At 40.5% G+C, this 17,380-nt stretch overlaps 1 protein-coding gene across 3 annotated transcripts in view; it reads right to left on the bottom strand.

Annotated features, from left to right (window-relative positions):
• CEMIP2 (cell migration inducing hyaluronidase 2) overlaps positions 1 to 17,380 on the bottom strand; it is an 85,813-nt gene that overhangs the window by 52,475 nt on the left and 15,958 nt on the right. For 2 of the 3 annotated variants that reach the window (XM_066614097.1, XM_066614098.1), the window contains exons 2-4: positions 11,919 to 12,261; positions 5,295 to 5,435; positions 1,619 to 2,180 (exon numbers count right to left, since the gene is read on the bottom strand). In XM_066614097.1, the coding sequence (XP_066470194.1) occupies positions 1,619 to 2,180; positions 5,295 to 5,435; positions 11,919 to 12,249 (1,034 nt within the window). In that variant the 5' untranslated portion in view covers positions 12,250 to 12,261. Of the gene's footprint in view, positions 1 to 1,618; positions 2,181 to 5,294; positions 5,436 to 11,918; positions 12,262 to 12,521; positions 12,631 to 17,380 lie in introns of those variants that run through there. The other variant, XM_066614099.1, reaches the window with a different exon arrangement.

Below are 17,380 nucleotides of genomic sequence, written 5' to 3'. Positions count from 1 at the left end.
TTTAAAACAAATATACTTTTAAAACTTCCTTTGACTTCCTTCCTATAAAACAAATATACTTCCTTTGACTCCATGGAGAGTCAAAGGAAGGTGACATAAGGATTAACTAAAGGAACCTCACTGCTTTAGAAACAAACATTTTTCTTTTACCAATTTTGAGACTATAAAAACTAAATGTTAACCAAGCAGAGCACATTCCATCATTGTGCTTGGATTTCTTTCCTCTCTCCTCATCACTTTTAGTACCATTCCAGAGCAGAATAAAAGCTCTTCAGGGAGTCTGAACAGGAGAGGCAGGGTTCAAAATCTTCATGGAAGAAATACCATTCCAAATAGATCTTATGACTGTTTCCCAGAAAATTATTTTTCTACACACACATTACTTTTACTGCACAAGCATAGTGGTAACCTATTAACAATTATAGCATTTATAGTTGTGCAGCATTCTAAGCAGGGGAAAGAACTGGCTTTCATTGTGTATGTTGATAGTGATGCAAATCAGAGAATTAAGTTTGCAAAATAATTTGTGTTTTTAGAAAGACTGGGAGAAATTGCCCTTGGTAACAATTGCAGTTTCAATCACTGAATGCAAAGCAGAAATATGCAAATTGGAGGTGTGTGCTGGCTTGGACTTATAATACAGAAGCATGGCCTATTGTTACAGCTGAATAGCCCTTGTATCATCAATCTGTGTGCTTGGGTTCTGTGGATTTATCTGCTGATGCTGGGCCTGCAGCTGGAAAGACTCAGAACATCTCCTAGATAGTGACTTGTGGTTGCATCTGGGAGGCATTCGAACTAGAAAGGATTTCCAGTCATGACCAGGAAGCTTCTGAGGAGAAACCATGTGCAACCTCCGGAAGCCAGGTGCAGCCCACAGGTAAGTAACTGCGGTGCCATGCTGGTCCCTCTCTGTATTTCATTATCCTTGTAATTCAGAATCCATGGGGGGGGGGGGTGTCCTAGAATGGATCCCCTATGGATATCAAGAGTCCACTGCATTATTAGTGTCCTTCACTCCCTTCCTCAATATTTTGGACAAAAATATGTCTATTACACAGACATACAAAAAGGTACAACAAGAATCAGTGGTATGGTACTCTGCTTCAGTATTTTCTAACACTTGGTATAAAATTCCTGAAGTAAAAAACTAAAATGTTAAGAAAAAATATTGAGTGGAAGGAATTTACACATTTGGATCCCTGGCACTTTTGAAGAATACATTAAAAAAATGGAAGATGTGCCTTTGACAATACATAACTATCTGATGTGTTGGACTTCCATACAATTTATTGTAATATCCTTGCTCGAGTTTTGCTGGTGGAGTGTATATAATTGTGTGGATAAGGTCAGGATTATGTGTTTGGAGTGATTTTTATAAGAATATCAGATTTATACTACAGGAAGTGTAGCTATAATTCAGAGGCTTAGATCTTCAAAGCATTAAACTAAAAACCCTCCCTGTGACATGTCCTTGCTTATTCCAAAACAAAACGCTTAATCTAAAAGTCATATTTTTGACTAAGTGCAGAATAACCAATATTACAAGATGACTCTCAGATAAGAAATTTGGGTTTTCAGAAAAGACATGGTATTGAATGTGGTTTTTTCCCTTTACCTATAAGCCAATCCCTTGATGAGCGTACTTCCTAGAAGATTCTGTATGGTGGTTCTGGTTTCATCAAGCAGGTTTTTAACAGCTGAATCTCCCACAGCAATAGCAACAATGGATCCAACAGGTTGGCTTTTTAGAAATTCCTGGAGTTTCCTGCTGTCATTTTGATAATCATGAGTATCAAATCTATCAGTCAACAAAACTTGTGCAGTGTCTTGGTCAATAACTCTCACATTCAGACCTCGAGAAAACTCCTTTTCAAAGGTATATGATCCAGAGGCAAGTCCTGAAGAAGGCAGAGTCTTTGACAGGGAAGTCCATGATAACTTCTGAGTTCCATGCAATTCCAGTGTTCCACCAGGGCCCACACCCACAAACTTTTTGCCAAATGTTGGCACATAATCACCTTCATTTAATTTGCCATACAAGATTATAGTTGCTTTGGATTTATACCGACATTTCTCTGCTCCAATATGAAGCGCTCCACCATCCTTTATCAGGATGAAACGTGTCCGCAGCGTAATATTTATGGATCCTTGTGCATCATCACCAAACACAAGTAAGCCTGCAGGAGACAATAAGCAACCTGTTAAGTAAATAGCAGCCAACTATGTTTTGAGCAATAACATGTTTGCTTTGTTGCAAGAATAATACACTAATTTTTGCACTAAAAAAAGCTATTTAAATATTAGTGAACATTAAATCTCAGTACACAAGCAAATTTTCAAAGAGAAACTGGGTATTACAAAGCATGTTGTGGAATACCAGTGCAGACAAATACAGAGCACAAAGAATGGATCTAAGAAGCTGAACAAGAGCTGCACCTCTTGCTACAAGTCAGAGCATATCCTTGCAAAGTCACTTTGCAAACCTTTCCCTGTAGGACACCTAAAAGTTAACAACTGAATCTGTTTCTATTTGATGCACATTGAACAGCAGCAAGAAATGTACCCAAAACTCGGAGCAACTCATGTGGTAACAGGTCATGCCAACAGAATAATCAGAGAAACTAGCAAGAAAGCTGTTTTAACAAGGATCTTTTTAAGGAGGAGGAAGCAGTAGTCCCCAAAGTCATATTTTTTGCCTTCCGAGGATCAGCAGACATCATAAGGATGGCAGAGTGTAAGAGAGACAGCTAGTAATATGGTGCCACTACAGTAGGATCGAAGATACAGCTAAAAACAGCAGTTGCAAAGACAAACTGATCGTTGAATGGGAAATTCCAAAGCACCCCCATAGATTATCAGCAAAACTTCCAAGAGCAAAAATATGGGAGGGTAAAGGCACAAGTAAATAATCTGGGGGGGGGGGGGGGAATTCTGTCCAGAATTGCCAATTCTTTTTCTTAGCTTTTTGATAGTAGTGTCTGTGGCCATAGCTCAGTGTGTACACTCTCACTTTGCTGACCCCTATTTACAGTGTAGATTAAATCCTATGAAAAGAACTGCGATATTTTGCCTTTACTGCACAGGAAGTAAACTGGGAGGAAGCTTCCTGTTGGAAGAGTTGACTTCAACTCTCTTCAAAAGCTGCATTGTTATTCAATGCTCTGTTTGTTCCCTTGTTTGTTCCATTATCATTTACATTCAAGATAATTAACTACCAAGATAAGCAGTAATCTTTACAATGCAAATTTCCATCACTCACAGGAAAACAAGAGCAATTTCTTGAAACTCATTTAATGCCCACAACTACAAAAATACATTTTAAGGAAATAGTTTTACCCAATGTGTCAAACAGCATTTACAGTAAGAGAAATTGTGAGAACACGATTATACAATAATATGTTTGAACTGGGTCAATCCACAATGCTACTTCATTTATTTTAAAAAATTTATACCCTGACCTCCTCACTTTAGGTGACTCAAAGTGATTAACAGTCAAAATAAAAGTGAATCATGTAAAACAATCAATGATTAAACTAGTTCAGAAGGCAGCAAAAAAATCAATTTATAATCCACAAGTGAACCCATCCCCCAACAATATCACCACCAGCCAAGCAACACCTACCCTCAAAATTATGAACTTTATTCAAGTTTAATTCAATTAACCATTTTCTGCATCATGGCACAATCATTCAATCCATGTGCAATTCCAAAATGAACAGAGAAATTGTTCAGTTTTTTGTTTTTTTTAAAGATGCATAGTATCACAGGCAATAAGTATTTAAAAAATCACAATTTGTTCACACCATTATTAATGTGCTTTGGTAGAAGTTACCTTAGGTGGATAGGAAGAAACTATGAAATTTATTTATTAAGTTTTGCTCATGTTCCTTACTCATGTTGTCCTCTCAGTTAGTATACATGCAGCTTTTCATAACTATTAATGGTAAGGTCAGGATGATGTTTTATAGGGGGAATTAGACATGATCGGCCAGACACACTGTATCTGCCCCATTCATATATGGCAGGGGCGCCCAAACCCTGGCCCAGGGTTCATTTGCGGTCCTTGGGGACTCCCAATCAGGCCCGCGGGGAGCCCCCAGTTTCCAAAGAGCCTCTGGTCCTCCGGAGACTTGCTGGAGCCCATGCTGGCCTGACACAACTGCTCTCACTGTGAGGGTGACTGTTCAACCTCTTGTGTGAGCTGTGGGCTTCCACTACTGCTTGCTGTTTCACATCTGTGATGCAGCAGCAGTATCAGAAGAAAGGCCAGCCTTGCAAGGCCTTTTATAGGTCTTGAAGACCTTCATTCATTCATATAAGTTCCATCTCTAATATATTTATGTAAATTTATTCAAATTTGAAATGTAAATTATTTTTTTCTGGCCCCGACACAGTGTCAGAGAGATGATGTGGCCCTCCTGCCAAAAAGTTTGGACGCCCCTGATATATGGGAATGAAGAATCTGATATTTACAACAGAAGGCTTGTGTATATGAAGGAAGTTAAACTCTCCACACTTTCCTGTGCTCATCAGCTCAGCTCACTTCTGATATCAGAACTGGAAGAGGACAAGATAGAAGTTAGAAGAGATAATGGGATAGAATAGGGGTGTCAAACATAAGGCCCAGTGGTCAGTTGCAGCCTGCGGAAACTTTTTATCCAGCCCTCAGGCACTCATTTGCTGAGCAGTACTATGGTGTTACTGCTGAAAGGGCAGACCACATGAAAACTGGGCACTCTCATATCTTGAAATATGATCAAGATTTGTGTATTTTCTCTTTTGTTGTTTGCAGCTAATGAGTTCCTAAGTAAGAAAGAAGTGCTTATTTTTTATTATGACCTGTTTAATGACATCACTTCCGGCCCTCAGCAGACATCATGAATGCTATTCGGCCCTTGGTATGAAAAAAGTTTGACACCCCTGGGATAGAAGTTAGGAAGGCAGGGGAGAATTCAGTTGGGTTCACCAGTTGGGTTACGCACCAAGGAATGATCTGTAACTCTGTGGCAGATTACACAAACTGAATGGAAAAGGTCCCAGATTTAATCGCTGGCACATCCAGGTGGATCAGAGAACAGACCCCTAGCTGAAACTCCAGAGAGCCTTGCCAGTCAGTATACTGACTAGATATGAATTGGTATAAAACAGCTTGCATTACTATTAAAATAAAAAAGACCCTACACATTCTTTGCTTTATACTTGAACAGGATGAAGACATTAACAAGAGTGGAGACACCATAATATGCTGTATGAATCAAGATACACTGAATCTGTGATAGTGATTTACATACCCCCATTCTGTATGACTATAGAGTGTACTGTAGCATCCATATTCAGACGAAACAAATCTCCCTGTTTGAGTACAACTTTCTTTTCTCTGTCATGCCCAGGATTCCAGTTTGTAAGACGAGGATTCTGATCTGGACAGTTCTCTGCAACATAATGGAAAACAAAACTGAAGCACGTAGTCAAGAAAGCCTTTAGAATAGAGATAGAAAACTTGTGACTCACTGGCCAGTTTTAGGCTCTGAACCAATTTTATCCAACCCCTTTGACTTCACAGTTTGTTTTTTTTAAGATATCCCACTTAAAGTTAACGGGGCATAAAGTTCTCCATTTCACATAACACAAAAACACATTCATGGTATTTTTTAAAAATTAAGTAATATTTCTTGCATACATATATGTATAGTATTTATGTATGGTATTGTGTGTATTGCGCACATTTTGAATGTAATTTCTAAACTACACTTGAGCAGGTGACACTGACAAACACACTTCTAGCCCACTGCCTGGAGAATAGAACATTCCCAAAAATTAAAACAAACAAAAAAACTCCATCTCTGGCATGGTCCCCTACAAGTACAGTATTCTTCAAATAGGAGGACTTCTCAAAACCTGCTTTTCAAGAACGTTAAGAAACCAATTTTCTATCCAATTCACACAAATTTAATAGGAAAACTAAACTATCACCTCCTTTCAATCTGCATCAGGACTTTTGCTATAAGATGATTCATATTCTCTCACTAGGAAATCAATAGACACTGTTTCCCTTCTTAACCAATTCATTTTCAGACAACAACGTCTCCAGTTATTTCAAGAGTCAGCAAAAACCAATTTCCCATCTGGCAAGGTCATAAGACTTTTCTGACTTATTACTGCAAGACTTTTTAAAGCCATAGAATATTTCACTATCCTAGTGTTGCAGCACAACTTATATCTTCTGTATCAATTCCCAAATTTCCATACTAAAATACCCATCTTTCCTGTTACAAACTGAGAAACTGGAATTACATTTTTTTTATTTTGTCAGTAAAAACCAACAAAACTACAACTCTTAGCTTATTCCAGTGACCAATGAGAATGACTCAAGGCATTATCATAAAGTTCCTGACTCATTAGGATATCCTGCCCATTCCCCTTCACCCCTCTTCCCCAGTGATTCACAATGTTTCCCGCTAATGCTTTGCTTTGATTCAATACAATTACAAATACCAAACTCTCTCTCTTTCTCTAGGGACATACTACAATCTGATCCAGCTGACTATTACAAATCGCTTCCTGTTATTAAACCTATTTGGTTGGTGCTGATAGAACTCATTCCTCATTACTTGGGTTTACCTTTTTGCTTATAAATATTTATAAATGCCAGTTTTCCTTCGCTGTAACACATAATTGTATAAAATCTATGATAAATGTTTATACCCCACCCTTCCGTTACTTTAATAATGATCAAGACCACTTACCAAAAATAAACTAAACACTATCAATAAGAACAATCTAAAACAAACAGTTTAACTACAGCTGTTAAACATAATCTAAAACAAAACATTTTTTAAAAAGCATTTTAGATACAAATCTACTTGGATTAAATTATGTGCACTACCATACAATGTATAGTTTACCCTTGACTCCTATATGCTTAGTTTGTAGGGAAATAAGCCAACTACGTTAGATAGGACACAGCACCACTCACAAGTAGCTGGCCACTATTGGAAACAATGTTACAACAGATGAATTTTTAGACCAGGACTCTTCTTCTACTACAATTCCTAAACTGGAAAATGCAATGTAAATTACTCACTCCCTAATCCTAGTGGTTTCCAACAACATGGTAACTTTCACTTGCATTCCATTCTCCTATTTCCTTTTTTTTACTTATTTGAGGAGATGAATTTCTCTGTCTTCAAATTTAAATCAGTGCTACAAGAATCACTGTTGGTACTTGGTCTTGTGGATCATTCTAAATACAAGTGTGAGGTACTACTGTTGCCAGGGGAGGCCCGTTTGCCAAGTCCAACTGCACTGGAAGTGGAGATGGCTGGGGTGCCAAAAAGGAGCGACTGTGTGGCAGCCTAGGTCTTTCCTATGGAAGTACAGTTTGGGGAGGGAGGAGGGAGGCTGTAAAGAGCAGTAACTGGAACAACAACTCAGGACTTTGTAGTGAGGTGCCATGTGCCACATAAATGAGTCCTCCACAGAGAGGGCAATACTAGTCAAAAATGGTACAGTAAAAGTCATCTGGCACACACAGGGGATGCCAGATAACCCAATGTTAACATAGCTTTCATCACTCAGAGGGCTCCCTGTGCTCCCACCATACCTGACAGGGCTCCCTCTGCGATACCTCTCCACCCTCCTCCTTCCCTACACAAAGGACCCTTTAAGAGCAGAGAAATTCTTTTAAATGGTCCTTGTGTGGCGGACCTGGAACACCTCCAGTCCTAAAGGAAGGGAGGGCAGAGAGGCACCACAGAGGGAGCCCTGTCAGGTAAGTGACGGAGGGAGCCTGGAGGTGGGTGCACAGCTTCTTTAACCAGTTAACTGGCTTCTCTGCCTACTTCTGGAGATGTCAGTTAATTGAGTATGCCACTTGGTTAAGCACTAGATAACACAGCTTTATGTACAGAATTGGAACTTGTAAAACTAAAGTCTCAAACCCCTACTCTTTGGTGTGAGCAAACGAGCATCTTGGCTACCCTTCAAGTGAGAGATGAAGGAGCTGCTTGTCAGCCAGCGTGGGAGGCAACTGGGGGTCAGAAGTGAGACCAGACCATGAAAGATCTATCTGAAATGTTGTGCAGTTCTTTAAACATAGAATGTTTCTGATATTGTTAGAACCTTTCTGATAATGTAAAAATGCCCTCGGGGATTTAGAGATAGCCTGCTTATGTGAACCTCCTTGAATAAAGTAAGAGGAGTAATCCAATGACCAGAAAGGCGGTATATAAATATCTGTAATAATAATAATAATAATAATAATAATAATATATTAAAACAAGGCAACAAACCAGCTGTGAAGTTAATCATACATATATATCAGTAGTTCTCACACATTTAGCACCAATACCCACTTTTTTGAATGAGAATCTGTCAGGACCCACCAGAAGTGATGTCATGACCGGAAGTGACATCATCAAGCAGGAAAATTTTTAACAATCCTAGGCTCCAATCCTACCCACACTTACCCAGGAGTAAGTCCCATTGAATTGACTATCATTGTTAAAAGAATATACATAGTAGCTTGTTAAAAGCACAGGTCTGTAACTTTTCCCCAAATCCAGTCACATACCATGGTAGAACAAGTCTAATATATGAAAAATAAGATACTGAACTGAATGGGGACCTACCTGAAATTGGCTTGCGACCCACCCAGTGTCCCAACCCACAGTTTGAGAAATACTGGTATATATGATTAATGTATGTGTGTATGTGTACACACACACACACACACTTTTAAATGATAGCAGCAGCCATGGAAGGCCCAATACAGACTGAGAACCTGGCAGAAGATTTAAACCTCCCCTCTACTCTGCATGGCTGCTATTTGCTTTAGAAGGGAAGCTGCCAATGACACCAATGAACTGCTGAGTTTTATAAAGTCTACAATTTCTGGTAACTTTTGAAGTCATCAGATACAGCTTGGTAATGATAGATTCAGTTTTAAATGGAAATGCTTTAAAAAAAACCCAGATTTTTCTACAAAAGACACATTTATTTAGAATTCTAATGCACTCCTTTCCCTCAGTGCCAATTCCATCACTCCATCGTAAACATGTCAAAAGTTATTCTCACAGTTTGATACTGACCATGCTGACTCAGAAATAAAGCCCACCAATTCCAATGGGCTTTACTTCCAAGTGAGTTTACTTAGGAGTGCAGCCCAGAACTGATAAGGACAGAATGTGTTTTTATTATTACCTGCAATCACTAAATGCCAAATCAAATAAGTAGGTTTTATGTCTAGAAGAAGCCCATGCTTGGACTGCGGCAGACTTGTCTGTAAGAAGTTCCAAGGCTACTGAGCAGCTGCCAAATACATGCTGCTGTTATTCTTACTCATAACACAGACAGCATTATCAACTCTCAGGGAGCTGATAGAGCAAGCACAGTGGGAAGACAATGCAACCAAAGATACTGAGCCCCAAAGAGACTGATCCCTGACATAATTCAAAACTATGCATAATGAGCAGTGCCTTTATAAAGCAATAAAAAGGCAGCACAGATCAGTACCTTGGTGAAAAGCATTTCCTCCCTTTCAACAATCAGGAGACAGGCAGAATATAATAGGCATTGTTGAAACCACTAAATCAGTGGCTCCCAAAGTGGGCAGTACCACCCCTTGGGCAGGGGGAGTGACTGAATACATGGAGGGGTACTGAGGAAAGGGGCAGCATGAGGATGCTGGAGGTGGTAAGAATGTTTCGCAGTGTTTCATGACAAGACACTGATGGTGTGAGTGCATCATACAACACTTCATTGTTGATTGCAAAGCTGACTGCCGCCTCCTGCAGCAGCACTCAAAATGACAGTAATGCTCCGCTTCCTGCAATTTGCGACCACCAGCGAAGTGCACCACCTGTAAATCGGTAGGGCCACCAGTAAGTCAGTAGGGTGGGCAGAACTGAGAGAGGGATGGGAAGAGTGGAGGAGAATGGAGGGAGGGCCAGGGGCATATCAGAAGCAGGAGGGGCTGACTACCCAGCATAGACAAATTGTGCCAGATGCTAACCCCTCCAGAGTGAACCAACATGCTCCATCTCCTTGGACTTCCACCAGCTAAAGAGCTGATGCAGTATGAGAAGACCAACTGACAGTCAAGGAGCTTACAGAGGGTTAAGGGAAAATACTTTTCCTTACCTTTCCACATTGAACCATAGCATTCAGTGCAACCTGTTTTGTGTAGCTGCATGCTATGGCAGGGGAAATGATAGGATTGGGCTGCTAGTCTGATATCCTAACTTCAAACTAAAGTTGGGTACTTTCTATGAGCCATAGTGCCCAACAGGAAGTTCACTGGTTTGACAGATGATTTGTAATTAAGGAAGGGAGCCAAGTCATGAACAATTGATGCAAAACAGATCACTTATCAAAGTAGCCAAGCATTTTTTAAAAACAAAACATCAACAGAACTCTAAATCTGGCCTGGATGCCTTTAAAAGGGGATTGGACAAGTTTCTGGAGGAAAAATCCATTATGGGTTACAAGCCATGATGTGTATGTGCAACCTCCTGATTTTAGAAATGGGCTATGTCAGAATGCCAGATGCAAGGGAGGGCACCAGGTCTCTTGTTATCTGGTGTGCTCCCTGGGGCATTTGGTGGGCCGCTGTGAGATACAGGAAGATGGACTAGATGGGTCTATGGCCTGAACCAGCGGGGCTGCTCTTATGTTCTTAAATCTACACAAAGCAAATTACATGAACAGCTGAGCCTCCCACAATACAGTGGTTGAAACCCAGGCAAACAATTCAGAAAACATATCACAGTACCACTCTCACTCATTCTTCAAACAACCCAAATTTTTTTAAGGGGTTTCTGTACATTTTATACAACTATGTGGCAGGTAGAAAAAAATATTTCACCATTTATATGCCCATAACGTTCTATCAGTCACAAAAATCTAAGTCCACCAAGGAGGACAGTGCAAGCTTCAGGTTACAACCTGAAGAACCACCCCATGGGTTAGTCTAGTGGTTCCAAACTTTTTCCACTCATGGCTCCCTTGACCCATGGCTCTCAGGAATCAAGCAAAGGAGCTGAAAACGGGTGGTGCACTTAAGAGACAGGCACAAACTGACAAAATTGTCAAGGCACATCATCAGTATTTTGACCACTGACAGGGCACACCATACTGCTGATAGGAGGCTCAAATTCCTCAATTGCCCTACTAATAAATGACCCTCTCCAGACTCCCACAGCACACCTGCATACCATCCGTGGCACACCAGTGTGCCACATCACAGTGGTTGAAAATTGCTGCTTTACACACTCAGAAGCACCTTTTCTTACGGGTTTGTGCATACAATAGTTGTATGTGTATACAAAATTCTCCCATGGCACAGTAAAATGGGAAATGGAGTCTGGGCCTCCCGTACTCCTCAGAAAATACAGGGAAGGAAAGTAATCCCCCATCACACAAAAGACTTACTCTGTTTAAAGCTCTCCTGTCATTGTCTCCTGTGCTGTCTGCTTCCTATTAATATCACATTGATTGCAGCTCTCCAACCCACTTCCTGCAGGACTGTGTAATGCTAACAGGAAGCAGAGTAGAGAGCAGCAATCAGTGTGGTGCTAACAGGAAGTGGACAGCGCAGGAGACAGCCAGACTCAAACAGTGACATCAATGAGTGACATTTGTGCAATGGAGGGATCTGTAAGTTGCTTTTTGTTAGAGCTGCACTGACTGCAGCCCTCCACCCACTTCTAGTGTCACTCAATGCTAACAAGAATTGGTTCACAAAGGAAAGAAAGGATGCTGTGGTGCCTCTGGCTGCTTTCTGCAGCATACCAAAGCATCGCGGCACACACTTTATATAGGCTTAGGAGTGCCTACATTATTCAGGCACTCCTGAATTCAGGCACACCTTATTCAGGTGGACAAAAGTCAACAGAAAACTAAAAACAACAACTCACCATCAGGAGCATATCTTGATGCTATCCCCAAAATAATAGCAAGTGCAATAAAAAATGAAAAGCTTGACATGGCAAAGCAAATGAGTGTATTTTTGTGCCTTTTCTTTCTGCTTGCTTCTGCTCGATAGCGATACTCATCTGCTGAGGAGGTTACTGTTGCATGAGCTTCCTGCCTTGCAGAGGTAAATTTGGCTGAAGCATAGTTCTTTGGAGGGGGTGGAGGACGAAAGGGGGCAATTCTTCCTGGGACATATCCAGAAGATTTATGGTTGCTTCCGTTCTGAGGTTGAAGGAAGGCAGGAGAACTCCCCCGGGGATCAATGGCTTGCATGTTACACAGTCACTAAAACAAGAACAAAAGAGATACAATTTAAAATGCAAGTTGTGAGGCAAGTCACTTTAATTGTACACTGTTTGACTTCTTTATTTGGGGGTATGTATCCCACCAGCTGGATTTAAAGAGTCCTCTAAGCAACTGATGTTGAGAGAAAATGTTTCCAGATATTTTTAGACCAAAAAGTACTTCAAATTTTACAACAAAAAGCAACTATTTAAAAAGTGGAAGCATATGTCCAAGTTAGAAAATTCAAAATAAATACTTACAAACTTCCAAAGTTAGTGCTATTTCAATAAATATAAATTTTGGAGAGGCCGTTTCAGAAACTGGAGAACATTGTTCCAATGTTTCCAGTACATACTCAGCAACTGCTTGGAAGAGTAAAACAAAATACTAACAGTAATACTGCACACTGAAACGCTGTTAGAAAATGCATCCATAAATAACATTGCCTGCATCCTGTTCAGAGAAACCACATGATGCTTTTCTTTGCCAAGCTTAATGGGTGTATGCAACAGGGCACAAGATCTACATGACCTTTTTAGACCCGGGCACTTGTCATCTTTTGCATCTGTTGGGGAAAAGTCTGCATCTCTATTACTACAGCAGGTGACTAAAGAAAACAGTTGCAAAGGTCTTAAGGTGCGTCACAGACCAAGTTACTTTTGAGTAACTTTAGGCAATTCACATTTTAATTTCAAGTAAGAGTGGCCAAGCTAATCTGCTGCATCAAAATACGTTGCTGGACCGTAGAGCTTTAATAGATCAGTGAATATCAGTGTGGGACCCTGGGTTGCGGGGGGGGGACCCTCCTGAGTTGTGAGTGATGGGACACCAGGAGTTCCAACTCCAACAATGAACCAGCCGCTGGGGCCTCAGAAAGAAATGTGGGGTAAAGGGGTTGTGCCACCCTGGTCCTTCTCCCCATCTGCTGGGGCTTCTGGGCTCCCAGGCAGGTCGGTTTCTGCTCCAGCCAGCTGCCTAGCCCAGACACCCTGGGCCGGCTGGGTTTTATGCTGGTGACTGCCCCCACCAGGCCCCACCCCTTCCTCCCTGGGATGGTTAAAAGATTGGGGCCTCATGCACTTTCCCCCTCCTCCCTTTCCTGACTTTCCAGGCCAATATTCCTCCTGCAGCTGACCTCGGGGTCTGCCTCCTCCTCACCTCAAGCACCCCTCTCACCCTGTTCCACCTGGGTCTCCCCCAGGTAACTCAGGGGGGTTTTGACAATCAGTGTTGGTGAAGATGATAACCTGACAAAAAACCCACAACTCTTTAGTGTCTTTGGAGTGTTCTTAACACCCCAATAAATGTGTTTCCATAAGAAAGGTGGATTTTTATGCGCCCGCGCCAAATTTATTAATTTGGTTAAGAGGATGACTCTGAGAAGAACTTTTCATGCAAAATAAATTTAGAAAAAAATTTCACTTGTTTCTTGAACAAAGTAGGCACCCATAGTCACAAATGAGATTGTTTGTTCACAACTTTTTTTAAAAATATTGTTTACCTACGTAATATTGCTATACAGTAAACATGAATGCATAAGTTTTATGCAGAGACAATGTTAATCCTGAAACACAAACTAAACACTCACCTTTTTTGTACACTTCTCAAGTAGAAAATTCCCTGCTACTAAGGAGACCAGACACTGACCTCATAAGAATGCATAGAGCAAGCTTGCAAATGCTAGTCTTTTTCCTGGTCCTGCAGATACTTTGCTTCCTTGGTTTATTCAAAATTTGATGCTGTCTTTTTAGCAAGGCTGGCTGCTAGCTTCCTGGCCTCTGAAAATGTGAATCTGAGTCACCAAAAATTCTAAAAGCAGTGATTAGGTGTCTGCGAATTGTTCCTGGGGCTTAAGAAAGCAGATTACTACTGGCTTGGAAATGCTGACTAACTCTTGTGGTTAATCACTTATTGGAAGGCCAGGTAACACCTCTTAGAATCAGTAGGGCTAACAAAAAGTTGGGTAGAATCCTCAGTACATGAGAAACTGATGGCACACTGGTGTGAAAATTCTACCATGGGTATATTGTTATTCAAATAAAATAAAAGATACACAGTATATGGCTAAATTTTTTGTATGTGTTGGTAACTAAGTTGTTAAACATTCTAAATAGCACAAAGTTTCAGCACCACTAACTTAGCATATTTTACAACATATATGCTACCGGACTACACTTCATGAGAAGATTGAAAACTATAGCAAAGAAGAAAGTTCCCCAAAGAACCAGTAATTCCTGGGAGGTCTCAACTGTGGAGGCACCAACAAAGCAACCAAGTTTGCCAACAGAGAAGAGATCTGCAAATTTATTAAGTAAAGCATAACTAAGCAGTGAGCAAATCAAGTTCAATCAACTTCCCTCAAAAACTACATTCTTCTTCAATTGAATGCTTTTGCCCTGGTTTGATTATGTAATGCAGTATGTTTCCCAACAATGATGTACAATAAAGTAGAGGAGTCTGCTTAAGTTTCCTTGCAAAGTGGTCAGTACAACTACCAGAGAAATTCTATACAGGTTTACTCAGAAGTTAGTCCCATTGTGTCAATGGAATTTACACCCAGGAAGCTGTGAGTATAGGATCTGTGCCTACCACAGATACTCACCCATAAGACTAGAAATTTCTGCCAATAATCAACTGTAAATAATCTCTTATCTTCTTATAAGGAATATTCAGGAAGAGGGAGAGCAAGAGGACAATGCAGAGATAATTAGAGAGCTATATGTCTCCAGGGCAATGAGGCTGAAAGCTGCAGCCAAAGTTAACACTTTCAGTCCTGAGTCAAAAGTTAGCCAGGGCTCAAGGCTTCCGTTTAAATCAAGCAAGCCTTGTTCTCTTTGGCAGGATCACACCAAACCCTTGTGCACAATTTTTCAAATGTTCTACAAACATTTTGCACCATTTTGCAAATGTTGGGCAGAGATCTGGTTTTTAAAACACCAGTAAATGTAATCCTCATTTCCATCAGAAACAAAGTCCAAGGCTACAATTCAGTGCACCACAACTTAAGAATAACACCCATGGAAAGCAATGGGTCTACTTCTGAGTAAATCAAGTTGCAACTATGTGTAGCTGTGCTTGCTCACACTCAGTCCTTGTTGCTTTCTCTCTGCTGTGAACTGAATTGCACACTCCCAGTTATGTGTTACAAGTTGCATGTTAGATGTTGAGCCTCTGCCTTAAAACACCAGACACCTAAGAGGATTTGATTAATGGTTCTACTGGCATGTTGTTTACAGTGCACTCACTCAGAAATTGTGAAAAACAGAATTTAAAAAGTTAATGAATAAAAACATTTCTTATGATCTTTTACTATATTTTTAATAAATTAGAAACTATACAATTCCTTAGGTAACAATTACTGTTATTTTTCAGGATCTGGCCTTGGGTAAAATCAGACAAAATTATAGTCAGGCACTCCCCTAAGTTTAAACCCCTCCTCCCACCCAACTTATCTGAGGGTCAAAAAATATTCCATGAATTTTTTTTAAATCAAAACCTGCCCTTGACTTATCTATCAGATAGACTTATAGCTGAGTATCTGCAGCAAGTACTTCTTACTCTTTTTTAGTTTCCTATCCAGTAGCAATTCCCTCTGACCCCCCAAAAAGTGGTACAGCTGTAGCCTGGAAAATCTGGGCAAGACAATTATTTTGTCACTGGAAAGCTGGAGTGCGTTTCACTTATTCAAGACTCATTTGTTCTACGTCAGCCTTCTCCAATCAGGGTAAGATGTGCTCTGAAATACTGCAAACTTTTAACAGTCTATGTAAGTGGAGATAAAATGTAGTGTACATTTTATTAGCCAGAATGCTGATGTCTGTAATTTTTTGACCTTCCATAATTAATTTTAAACACAGAAACACTTATATAGAGATTTAAATCATGTCAAAAAAAGTTCAGGTTTAAGATCAGATGAACAAATAAACCAATGAAATGCCCAAGGCTGCAATCTTATACACTTACCTGGGAGTAAGTCCCACTGAACTCAAGAGCATGTATGCTGAGTAGACATGCATAGGATTGCACTGTAACTGCCCATTCTATCCACGGCTGGGATGTTGGGAACAGGGTTTTATGACAGCAGAAGAAGCTACTGCTCTTGTAAAATAACTGCCAAAGGAACACAAAGCAGCTACTATGCAAGCACTGCCACAAGAAACAGCAATGATTCAACTTCACCACCAGAACCCATCATGCCTGTCAGTCCAGGTATGTCAACCATGGGGGCAGATCTGGCAACAATGGTGCATGCTGGATCCTATCACCTATTTTTCCAAGCCTTCCCAACCTTTATTTCTCCTTGAACTTCCACCAGCTACAGAGATGGAACAGGTCCAAGAAGACCCACTGCAGAGCTGGAGGCTTATGGAGGGGTAAGGTGAAACAATCCCCTTTCCCCTCTGAAGCTTCCTGATTCCCCCTGCACACTGGATACAGTGTGTGCCTTTTAGGCGTGGCTGCACTGGTAGAGGGCAAACAGATAGGATTGGTCTCTTAAGACTGGCAAAGCTCTACTACACCAATACTTAAACTGAAACTTGGTGCAATCTTGGTACAGCACGCTTAGCAGAACTAAAGCAGGCCAACCTGAGCAATGAAAAAGGACAAAGGGAATCTAATTCCCCAGCTCATTTAAACCTCATGCAGAAATGCAGCAAGAATATTTTTGTATTGTTTCAAAAGTGGTCACTTCACTGTTTCAGAAGATCATTATCTCTCAACCCTTTCTGAGGAAATAACAGGCTGCCTGATTTACAGCTAATAACAGCAAATAGAACTGAAACATTAAAAAGAGAACAGGGTGCCCAGTATCTTCTGTTCTTCACACCTGTTTCAGGTGTCAAGTCAAGCTTCACAGACACAAAGATAGCTCACAGTCAAACTCACACCATGTCCATGTAATATTCAACCATGTTCCCCCAAAACAAAGCAGACACAAATAGAGAGGAACAGAACAGAATTACACTTTAGGAAGGTTAAGAAATAGCACAGACCTCAGTCTTTGGCAGACAGCCTTCCAAATGCAGTAACTGCTGATAACAGAACAATGTATGCCAGTGTATGCCAGTGTATACATGTCAGCGTATGCCAGGATAGTTTTTGAAAAGTACTAGTGCCG

Source organism: Tiliqua scincoides, chromosome 2 (genome assembly GCF_035046505.1).
Source record: "Tiliqua scincoides isolate rTilSci1 chromosome 2, rTilSci1.hap2, whole genome shotgun sequence".
NCBI classification, from domain to species: Eukaryota; Metazoa; Chordata; class Lepidosauria; order Squamata; family Scincidae; genus Tiliqua; species Tiliqua scincoides.
The sequence above is the reverse complement of the archived record's forward strand: the minus strand, read 5'-3'. Positions and strand labels throughout refer to the sequence as shown.